Source organism: Pholcus phalangioides, unplaced genomic scaffold, assembly GCF_987345545.1.
Source record: "Pholcus phalangioides strain wild (caught in Gottingen) unplaced genomic scaffold, Ppha-v1.0 ptg000007l_1, whole genome shotgun sequence".
Lineage (NCBI taxonomy): Eukaryota > Metazoa > Arthropoda > Arachnida > Araneae > Pholcidae > Pholcus > Pholcus phalangioides.
In genome coordinates this window covers 44,792,881-44,805,542 of record NW_028301600.1, presented here as the reverse complement: position 1 = coordinate 44,805,542, position 12,662 = coordinate 44,792,881, and the positions used below count along the sequence as shown (strand labels likewise).

The 12,662-nt window shown below is 34.6% G+C and overlaps 1 protein-coding gene across 1 annotated transcript in view; it reads left to right on the top strand.

The window, feature by feature from the left end:
* Positions 1 to 146: 146 nt before the first annotated feature.
* Positions 147 to 12,662, top strand: part of Papss (3'-phosphoadenosine 5'-phosphosulfate synthase) — a 37,454-nt gene continuing 24,938 nt past the window's right edge. The window contains exon 1 of the mRNA XM_089233311.1: positions 147 to 520. Coding sequence (XP_089089437.1) covers positions 494 to 520 — 27 coding nt within the window. The 5' untranslated portion in view covers positions 147 to 493. The remainder of the gene's footprint in view (positions 521 to 12,662) is intronic.

Here is a 12,662-nt window from a genome sequence, read left to right as displayed (position 1 = left end):
CAATCATTTAACTTCCAAGAACTGACAAAACCGCTAAGTGTTAGTAAAACACAAAAATAATTTCCGATAAATGATGATATCGATTTTCTTAATTATGGAAGTTGGAGATAAATAACGTTCAACCTTGAATGTAATTTTTTTCCCAGTGAGTTATGGATCGCGCAACGAACATAAAGGATTGAAATGTGTGTAAAGGGTTAAATAACCCGAGTTCTATTTACTTTGAAACATTCTCTACTTTTTCAAGTGGGCAATGGGCAAAAGGCAATATTTGTGATCCGAGATATTTAGAAGATATCACAATACGTTATTTTTTTTTTATTTGTTCAAAATTTATGTTCCTTTATCATCGTATTATTGACTATCATGGTATCAGGAGCAAAAAGTTACGTTTGAACTGCGTCATTCGTCAATCGACAGTCAAAGCGGAAACTGCTTATAAACTTATTGCTGTTCTGTGCGGGAATTTTTTTTTCTTTCGCATTAAGCGGAGATGTTCAATAATGATGTCCATAAACTGGTAAGAATATGCATTGTATTTATAGATTTTAATTTTGAAAAATTAAACAAAGCACAAATAATAACAAAAAAGCTAATGTTTTTTGGGAGAAAAAAAACAACATCATGGTACCAATCGAATGGTCGAAAAGTTTGAACTTCTAGTGCAGTGTTTCTCAACCTTTCTGAAACCAGTAAAATGTCGGAAACAATGTGACGGACCACCTGTGTCCCGTATTACGGGACATTCCTGTAATTTTCGATGTTCCGATTTTTTAAAGACATTTGTCCCGTTTTTCCTACGATACATTTTTTTGGAATTTTAATTGCGATTGGTGATTGTGCATACTTCCGACAATGTTTTTGATGAAAATTGGTGATGTCCCATGTTTTACGCATTATTATTTAGGATCCTAGTTTATCGATTTTTTTTTTCTCAATGAAATATGGTCTATTTCATTGTATAATATATGGTCTAATATTCAAAAATATTTGAATATTTTCTTCGAGAAATACATTTTTGTTCACTGTGATTTGTAGCAGCCCTTTATTTCAACACCCTTCAACAATTTTAGGAGTAATTATCAGATTGTAATTTTTTGGAAAATTTAGTGATATCCTGTATTTAGGATCGCAATTTCCTGCATTCTCCTCGATGATGTATGGTGAAACTAAGTATGAAAGTATAATTTTATTTGAACCCATATGGAGATATTACTAATATTAATTACAACGGGTAAATAATTTTATCAACTCTGCCATCGGACCACAGGTTGAGAAACGCTGTTATAGTGGATGAATACCATATTTATATGCGAGTTTTTTTTTGTCAATATATTTATTTCAAAGAGAATATTCCACATATTTAAATATATATATCGTTGAATAATACTCAAAAGGAACCACTATCCATCTGGTTACGACTCATGTTGTGACAATGACCAATAATTTTAGATGATTGCTGCTTAGAGAACCCAGAAGATCATACACCTTTTGTCCCACAATTTCTGGTAAATCGAGTCTTTTTATTCCCTATTTATTAAATTTAAGATAAAAACTTGATGCACCTCATCGACCAAGATTTTCCAACAATGGTCCGCCAGTTCGATAAGCGCCCAAATTAAGCATGTAATTAGATTCACCTGAAAATGACCGCATGGCTCCGATGTTTAGTTTGATCATACTTCACTGTTATTGTCCGATAGCGAATTCCTTAACCATCTGCCATAGAAAAAACTTCCAGTTACGATAAAATGCTTCAAACGTGCCAAAAATTTCATCTTTCATCGTAGAAGCTGTTTAAAATCAAAAAAATTATTTGTTAAAAGTTACAAAATTTGAATTTTTAACTTTCCCGTGTTCTATATACAGTCAAACCACTCTATCTCGAAACTGACGGGACAGAAAAAAATTTCGAGATAGAGAGTTTTTGTTGTAAAAAGAAAAAAAAAACACGATAAAAAAAAGAAAAACTCGAGTGATAAAAACTAAAAAATACTGTACTGTACTATATTTTACTATATACTAATGAAATTATTGGTTAAGTTACACAATCAATATGTTCAATCACACTATATGAAAATACAGTAAAATACGTTCGAATTTTTTTGGGGTTAAATTCAATTTTATTTACATACCTTTTTTTAACATAATCTGTAAGCTTAGATTAATGCATATTTTCTGTTCTTTTGAGCCTTTACAATATCATCTATACTAGCAAGAGCTGCAAATATTTCGGATCCTATCTTCTCAGTTTGCTCCAGAAAATAATGCAGCGTTTTTACAGCACGTGTTCAAAGCATTTTTCACTGTTATTTCCTTCTGCAGCATTTTCTGCTGTATTTTAGTTACCCGAGTCGGCCATACATTCAACAATAATTTCGATATTAGTCAAGGTGCTGCAAGTTTGTAGCGAACTTGTCCATTTCCACAAAATCGGAAAATGAAATTTCTAGCTTCAAGTGTTTTTTAATAATGCCTCAATATGCTTTGAAATTTCATTTTCAACATTGTTCTTAGAATCATTGAAATTCAAGTGAACCACCATCTGATCCTTCATCAGTGAGATGACTGATTCCAAAATCGAAGCTTTCTTGAAGCAATTTTGAATTGTCTGTTGGCTGACTTTTTGCCATGCTGAACAAGACATTCACGTGGCATCCACCCCTTGTCAATCGTAGTACCCGCCTATGATTGATAAGATCCATGTGAACACAATGCGCTTTATTTATTATTATTTTATTTACACAATATTGCTTGGCCGAAGCCTATACAAGGGATATATAGAAGGGTCTATACGAAGCCTATATTATGCGGTGGTATAAAGTTTGAGAGAAACGATTGATGTTACAAAGGAAATGAGAAACTGTTGTACAATCAATAATGTTTGACGGGAGGTTGTTCCAATCGGTAATTATTCGAGGAAAGGGGGGGGGGGGTCCCAGATTTCACTGGCGTATGAGAGTACAAGAAGGATGTAGATTTGGAAGCAGAGATGTCTGAGGTGACGGGTGGAGTTCTTGAGGTTTCGACGAAGAAAAAAGATTTTTTGGAGACACAAATGAAAGACGTAATCAACATAGAGATTCCAACGGGGAGATCGGCAGAAATAATTACACCCAAATATTTATAACTAGAAACTTCGGTGATCAAAGAGTTATATCAATAACTCATTGATAGTGTAAGAAGAATCGAGGGGAAAGTCTTTTTGCGAGTAATTTTCATAAAAACTGTTTTTGAAAAATTAAGGGGTAATTGCCTCCGGTGAAAATGCATTCATTGATCTAAATGCAAGGAATTTTTTTTTTCGAGATATAGAGTTTTTCGAGAAATAGAGTTTTCGAGAAATAGTTTTCAAGAAAGAGAGGTTTGACTGCATGTATAAATAATATCCAAAAAAATTCATAATTTTACGACCAAAATTAACCGAGTTATAGCTAAGCAAAGTTGAAGCACCTTTTTTGATGAGAAATGGAGATCATAAACAAATTTATTCCCAACACAAATAGTTTCGATTAATTTAATTTATTCATCAGAAACATCCAAACTCTTTGTCATTGGATGAAATTCAAGAAAATCACACTGGCTATTAGATGCAAATTTTTATATGGTCCATAAAATTTTCACTGGGATAAAGTATTTTCTGGCAACGGATTAGGCCTAAAGTTCATAAAATTCAACGTTTTATAACTCGGTCGGTTTCAGTGGCAAAATTATGGATTTTTTTTTGTTTGATATGCCAGTGCATGAAGATATTTTTGCTAAATTTGACTAGTATATAGGGACCAGGGATCGTACAGAAATCCAAAAAATTCTGTAACTTTTCAAAAAAATACTTTTTTTCGGCTTGAGTTACTTTTAGAACGACTTAGTGACAACATTTGATACACACTCTTTTAGGAAGTTTTCTTTCAAAGACTCACGGACAGAATTAGCTTATGGACAACGATAAGAGTGGACACGCTGTATACATTAAATTATTATGAAGAAAATTAAGCTTTCATACCTTCCGTCCAAAAAAACACTTAACGTTCTTTCGTTATAAAAATTTGCAAATCAAGTATCAGAGAAGCCCGACGTGAACATTATTATGACTAAATAATCCTGCAAAGTAAATGCATACTTTGACATAGTCAGACTCAGGAATAAAAGTAAAAACTATATCTTCAAAATACAAATACAAAGGCCATAACAGGCAAATTGCCCAATGAAGTGGCTTGAAAAAGATGCTCATAAAAAATATGGATGTCATACATAACTAAAATACAGCAACCTAATATAAGAACATGTATCACAAAAAAGTAACTAATAACTAACTATATATATATGTGTTAAATAGTATATCGGTAATAAAAAAAAAGATTAAAAAATAACATAACCTTAAAAAAGATTATGGTTGTCTTCCTCCCATAATGAACATCGTGTTTCTTTTGAAACCTTTATTTGGGCGATGTTGCTCTCACAAGTGACATGGTTTACTTATATTTTTCAAGTAAACGCATTTCATATTTTGAGCTCCTTTCGGCAATAATGCTTCTAAGCAATTCTTAAACATTCGATTTTTACTTGGGAGATGTTTATGAAGTTTCTATAATTACCAGCAGAATGACTGAAAAGTACGTCTCCTATTTCTTGACAAGCCAAGCAAGAACGATTTTTGACCATTGCATTTTTGAGGGAAATACCATATGTGGAGGAGGCATATTGCTGCGCATTTTTCAACAATGATAAAAAAGTAAGTTGGTAAGCAATAAATGATATTTTTATACTATTCAAATCTGGGTAAATCACACACGATGTTCTGTTAATGGACCGACAAACTCAGAGAGTTGTTAGTAGGCATCAAGAGGAACAAAAATTGGAATGGAACATGGTGTCGCAAACCACGTTAAGAGGGTGAAAATCGCGAAAAACGCATGCAGGTTTCGACGTCACGCTGGAAAGACAAAAAGTACAACAATAAGTACAAAAAGATTTATTTGATTAATTATTATAAGATTTGTTGAAAGTGGCAGCCGCTGACGTCATTGCACAGTCTACAACGACGTAAAAACCGATTCCCGGACGCACTCGAAGATACCAGGTATGCTTTTGATGTCTGCAGTAGCGGCGACAATCCACGCCTCTATGAGATCCTCCTGTGCTTCCACAGGCATCGCATAAACGAGTGATTTAAGGTGACCCCATAGGAAAAAATCACATGGATTAAGATTCGACGATGTTGGGTGGGAGGTCCCCGTCTCCCGTAGCAGTCGATCGATCGTGGAGAATGTAGTATGGTGCGGACAACGCCTCATCAGATATTGCTGTTGGTACATCCGCTGTGCTAAGCGCCCATTGCCATCTGCTCGACCGTAAATTACATACTAGATGCATATCAGAGTATTCCTAGTTCGTGTAGTCAGCCATCACGATACTCATTGAAACTGACAATTAACTGCTACACGTGCTTACTACCGCAGCGCGTGATCCTACCCCAGCACATGCGTTTCGCGACGCTGCTTACGTCAGATATGGTGAGCGAAGCCCCGAACGTATTCAACGATCAATTGATATCCACCTTTCGTCTCCTCTGGACTCAGATCCGCATGCTTTTTCGTGATTTTCACCCTGTCAACGTGGTTTGAGACACCATATTCCATTGTAATTTTGTTCTTCTTGATGTCTACTAACAACCCTCTGAGTTTTTCGGTCCATTAACAGAACACCCTGTATAAATCCAGCGTGTGTTCCCTGAATTGCACTATCCCATATTTTTAAAAATATTGATCATATTTTTTTTTCCATGTAATACCATTCAGGGTACCCATTTGTTTAATGTATAACCCCTGAAAATGTTTCTCATCTGGTTATTTCAATGTTTACCAATTAAAGGGTTAAACGTGTTACAATTTTGTTAGAATTCACGACACCGAAGGTAAACTATTCCATTTATCCACAACCTCATGAGGAAAATTCCCTGCGACACCGCAACCTGGAATTTTCCCTTACTAAACGATACGGGTGTCCCCTTGACGCAGCAGAGATAATGAGATTTACAAAATTAATTTGCATAGGTAATTTCCATTTCCATAATTAATTTGCATAGATAATTTTCATTTTCAAAAATAAAAGAAATCGTTGTCGTTACTTACAATCATGTGTTCCACCAGCGTATGTCAGCTAACTATGCAATCCATTTCATAAAACATGATTGAGCATCTCAGGTAGTGTTTTTCAAAGTGGGCAATATCGCCCCTTGGTGAGCGATGGAATGGTCCAGGGGGCGATAGAAGCTACTGGTATAACATAGGATCCCATGGATTCTCTTGAGCTGGGAGGCGATGAGAGAAATAAATTTCTGATGAAGGGGGCGAGATGAAACCGAAAGTGTGGGAAACTATGATCTAAGATATTTTTTCTAACAAAAAATCAGTAGCAATAGTTGTTGGTACTGTATAGTGATGGAAATCATAAGAGCAGGATAAAGATCATAAGTCTATTGACCTTCTAACATTGGCCTCACGCCAAAACAATTTCTCTCCCGCCTAAAATTAATTCATTGACGCTACAACGTAGCTACAATATAAATTTCACTCTTACACAAGTCAATCATTGCCTTCATTTAGAAACTGTCTTTGTCAAAGACTTGTATTGAGACAATCACAAGATCTTACATCTGAAGCTGTTATACCATCTCCATTAGCGATACCGTAACTAGAAATGAAAGTAAAAAACAGGAAGCATTACCCATCATTTTACAGTCAAACTCAGTTATAACGACAGATTAGAAGAATCCACGAAGTTTTGTCGTTATAACCGAGGTGTCGTTTCCATCGACGTTGACGCTTTTAAGGTCTTTAATTGAGATGAATATATAATCAGATGCAACCAAGTTCTGTGTATGAAGTTTTTGACGTGAATATGTCTTTTAAATTATCTGATGATACTGGGAGCATTTGCAAAAAGTTGCGTGACGAAATTCTTTAAACACTCATATCTTAAGAAGTATCCAACGCAAGTCAAATGACCCAGAAAACTCGCAGATTTGTGTCCGCCATAAGTAATATTGTGAAAAACTGGCAATTTAGTCATTGAAATTTTATCTCCTGGGTTCCACTTCTTTATAAACTGATAGGGATATATAAATACAAATACAAATACAACGCCACAACAGGCAAAATGCCCAACGAGGTGGCTGATAAAAAGATGCCCATAAAAATATGGATGTCATATATTTCAAAAATACAGCAACCCCATTAAAAATGCAATTAACACAAATTATAAACAATATATACACATGATAAAATATTATACAACGCCCATAAAGAATACTTATGGTTGTCTTATTCTAAGTATGGATAGCTTCTCGATTTACCCCAACATGTTTATCGTATTTCTTTTTAAACGTGTCAATTGTGTTACAATTTACTACCTCCGAGGGTAAGCTATTCCATTTATTAACAACCCTATTAGAGAAAAATTCCCTGCGACACCATAACCTTGCATTGTCCCTCACCAATCGATACTGGTGTCCCCTTGTAAAAGCAGTTGATTGGCGGTGTACTAAAAGTTCATGGTCCATCCTATCCATCCCATTGAAAATTTTGAACACTTCGATCATATCTCCTCGACACCTGCGTTCCATTGTTTATCCATATATCCATTGTTTATCTGGTTTCCAGCTAGTAGATGCAGTTCATCAAAAATTACTGTTTCTTTTGCAAATTAGTCCATTCAATTACATTCATAGTTTAAATTTTACAGACAAAAATTTTTTCTAAAATTTTCTGCAATTTTTTTTTATTCCTAACTCCTTATTTGGCAAGCGGTGGGGTCGCACGGGTCGAATAGACACTCAAAGAATTGATTCACGGACTGGTAGACTTCAAGAGGAATTTTATTATTGGAACGGAAAGCGAGTCGCATGGATAGTACTGACTATCCGGAATGAGTGAACCCATGATAGTACCAAGATAAAATGGACTAGATTGGCATGGACCAGGCAGACTATCTGTAATGTGAAAGGATATGCATACGCACGACCTGGTGCTGCTGTATGTCCATGAGATTACACTTGATCAGATTTGCGGTACATGTATTCGTATTACTTGAGTACTTATTATTACACATCTTATTATTTCTTGAAACAGAATATCGGTATTTTGGTTTGAGAAAGTGTTTAGCCTGCTTTAACGTGGAATGCCACCAACCTGCTATGTCGAAATTTAAAGATGACTGCTTCTCGGTTTCCGAAACAAATAATCATCGTGTCCGTGTATGGAACTCACTTGTTCAAAGGCACAATATGAACACGACCATCCAATATTACACATTTTTCCTCTTATTATTAGAAAATTGAAATTATTAAAGATTAGCTCCCATCCTTCGGGAACGTTTCGATATCTCTGAGATAGGAAGCAGGGTGTGTCCGGTCTTCAAAGGTATGCGTAGCTTAATCAGTTGTATTTTCGATCAACTTGGAAAACGTCCGTTACTGTGAGCAGAACACCAAATATGCATTCGGCTACAAATACAAAGACCATAAAAAGGCAACTTGCCTAACGAGGTGGCGGAAAGAAATGGTGTAAAAATGCCTATAACAAATTTTAAGAGCAAATACGTGTGTGCAAAAAAGAAGTGTGATAACAACATAGCCAGTTACTTCATCACTAGAAATAATTGATGTAAATAGTCTGTTAATTAGGTCTGTTGAAAATAATGGCTTAAATAATGATAAGGAAAATAAATTCAATAAGGCAGTAATTTTACCTCGTTGCTGGCTGCAAGTGGCTCGAGGGCCAGCTGTTGGCCACCCCTGATATCAAATAACATAACAATGCCGGACAATGTCGTGTGAGTTTGAAGAGCTCACCACTCGAATTAGCCTCGATACATGTTTGTGATTTTTAAAAGTACTACTCCTATTTATTAGAATACACACGTATGGCCGTCCGAACACATGGGAACACCAGAGCACGGCTCGGGGCCTCTAGTGTATAGGGACTGTTTTATGAAGCCAACAGTTCATCATCTTCGCGTACACTGTGTATCATTTTGTACTACTCCAATGTGCATGAAAAAAAAAAGTTGCTCATTTCCGATTTTCAATTACTATCTACCAGAATTTTCCACTTGCAGTGCTACTGGTTGTTGCAGACATACATATGCAGGGTTCATAGCTAACAGCTGACACCGCAATTTACTGGTGAACCGTTGATCCTAGAGGCAACTTCCAATTAGAAAAAAGTATCCAAATGACGTGTGGATCTGAGATTGTCATTCATATTGCAAGGTGTTGTGTAGTTATTTAAAGGAAAATTAACTTTTTATATGGACGCCCTTAGCTCAAAAACTAATTAGAAAGTTGTTACTCTGTCTCTCCTGAGCTCTCAACGAAAGAAACTACATTTCCAAGTGAAATATTCGCTGAGGAATTTGAATTCAAAAAATGGAGAAAAATTCGGAAAAAAACAGCATAAACTTACGGAGAATGCGTTTTTATATAGTTTATGATGTCCCCCAAAATTTTATCCTTTTTTCAATTCAAATATCTCAGCGAATATTTGGAATTGTTTTTGTTGAATTGTTTTCGCCTCAAGAGAGACAAGGAAACATCTTTATAATTAGGTTTCTGAGCACAGGGTGTTCATATATAAAAAGTTAATTTTTTTTAATTTTAATAACTATACAACTCCTTGCAACACGGATGACGTATCTGAGTTCTTCACGTTATTTGGATACTTTTTCTGGAAGTATGCCTTTAGGTTGAACGGTTTACCAGTAAATTGCGGTGCCAGCTGTTAGCTGTGCACCCTGTATAATTGATCGTAGTCATTTTACTGTACCGTTATCTAAGTTGCATGGCTCTGTAGCTCTGTCTCCGTTTGCAAGCTATTTCAGATTAAAAGGAATGCCGTGTGTATATCATCCCAGTAGGTAAACTTGTTGAAATTCTTGATCATCACAAAATCTCCTAAATCAATGAATTAGAAATAAGCATAGTACTTACAAAGAATGGATAGTGATCGAACGATAATTATTCGAATAATAACAATAATAATTATTATTATTCAACCTCGTGATTTTCTGATTTTAACCTTTATATATGTGGATATTCTCTGTTTCTATTTGATATTTGGTCTGGGAAAAAGAGTTTGAAATTATTCAATATTTATTTTAATAAATCACTTCTTCCGTGTTTCCAAATTTGTTTTTATAAGCGATGGAGCATTTTTGTTGATTTTTTTTATCAGTCTGAAAAACTTCGTCTATTTCTCATTATCTTGTCCCTCGTCGAAAAATATCAAGATGAGAGAGGAAAAATAAATCTCTATTGAACTCTCAGCAATCTCGTAAAACCCGGAAGCGTAAACACAAACAAAATTTTCATAAACAATTCTTTGTTACATGCCATTTTGTGATATCAAAGTTTCCACATGTTCTCTATTTTAGACCCAATATCACGTTGGACATGAAGGTTGAGATTCTATTAAACTTACCAATTCTTCCCTTATTTTTTTAAATAAACCAAATAAATAAATAATAAGTTTTATAAGTTTTATTTATTAATTAATAATAATTTTATATTTATTAATAAGCAAATGGTTATTAATAAATAGATTACAGTTTGCTTCTTTGAAAAATGTTAAACCTAGTAACCTATATATATATATATATATATATATATATATATATATATATATATATATATAGGTTACTAGGTTTAACATTTTTCAAAGAAGCAAACTGTAATCTATTTATTAATAACCATTTGCTTATTAATAAATATAAAATTATTATTAATTAATAAATAAAACTTATAAAACTTATTATTTATTTATTTGGTTTATTTAATATATATATATATATATATATATATATATATATATATATATATATATATATAGTGATCATTTGCGACTGTGGTGAGTTACATGATGGGCAGATTTACAAATTCTGAAATGGCACCTGTGTGACCTTAACAGGAGAATAAAACGCATTTCAAATGAGACATTAGAAATGAGGAACTTTAAAAAAATGCTTTCAAAATAAGGGATTCGTAGCAGTTGTGTAATTTTCGCCTAATCACTCAAATAAGTCGGTATAAACACGTCATTTGCACCCATAAATTCTTGGTGCAAGAGTTCAGAATTATCCTGTATGATTAAACTGAGACTTATCCGGAAGTGGGTTCGATTCCCCGCAATGGCAGTTGAGTTTTCTTTTCTGGATTTATCTTCGCATCAGACAACTGTCGAAACCTTCGAACTGAGACTTGCAGTCAAGAGTTGATTCTGAATGATTGTTGAAACGCTTTTATGCTCAACCTAAATCAGTATTCGAACTCCATTTCTCGCTAATCGATGGTCGATGCAATAACAAGGGGAGAAACAAGTGAATTTTTTCACGCATGCTAAGCCAATGATACGTATGATAATGATAACCAATGATATATAACCACCGGGTGCCCTTGGGGCTCCGCGGAGCACCGGTTGAGAATCGCTGCTCTAATCCATGACAGCCTTACAGCCCGAAAAGACTGTAATAACTTCATACACATAATGATTGCGTAAATTTCATATCCGGTTCAGCAGCTTGCAGCTTTTCTTTTAAATCCAATGCCATATAGAGATTTCTATCTCAAGATTATTAAGTTCCTTCTTGAGATTTAATTGCATAAAAAATAAACGTATTCTGCGGTTTTGAACTTCAAAGGGCAATGTACACATACAGGAAGCTTAAAAGGTGTTTACATCAATGTAAATCCATCTGATAATGCTGAAAAGGAAGACATTTCTACAAGGTTACGCTACATTCTGTGGGCGAAGACCCATACAATCGATTAAAAGCGTATAACAACTGGCTCGTTCGATGGTACGCTTGTTGCCGTCTACGAAGAAACTCGTATTCTATTTAGATGCTCAGAGTAGCCACGTGCTCCCCAATGACGGTTTTGTTTATCATTCTTTGGAATCACCAACCTTAAAAAAAACCATTTGAAATGATTGAACATCTCTCTTGCTCCATGTGTGTGTGTGTGTCATAAACTATAAACGACAGGTATATTATACAATTCTCGTAAGCGATTAAGTGAAATTTCGCTGGCGTTTGTTCAACGTGATCAAGGAAGCGAGACCATATTAAACCGAGTCCAGGAAATCTTGCACCTTCTTCTGACCGAATTCATTTCCTGCAACATTGTCTTGTATTGTGCTATAGACAATGACTGGAAACTCAATCGATTTGTTGCGTCTGCCGTGAAATCGTAATGATGATGCGAAATTCACTCCAAAATACAAAGAAAAAAAACGGCTTTACTTCAAACCGTATAAAAAAAACAACACGAAAACTAGTCCTTTTTCGATTTCCAAGTTTTATCAATTAATTCAAACTATTCTCATCAATCATACATTTAATTATCATTTTACGTGCGTTTTAAAGAATTTAGGTAATTGATTTTCAAGAAAAATTATGCGTATTCACGCAAAAAAATGTTGGAGTTAATTTCTTATTTATGCTAATGGCCATAAACTATTTGAGATTTTTTTCTGCGAGTCTATGATGCTTCTGGAAAATTTTTCAGCTTGGATTGTTCTATAAAGAAGCGAGAGAATGAATTCGGAAGAGTAAGCGTTTAGTTGTTTTTCTTCTGCAAAAACAATCGTTTACAAATATAACGTAAA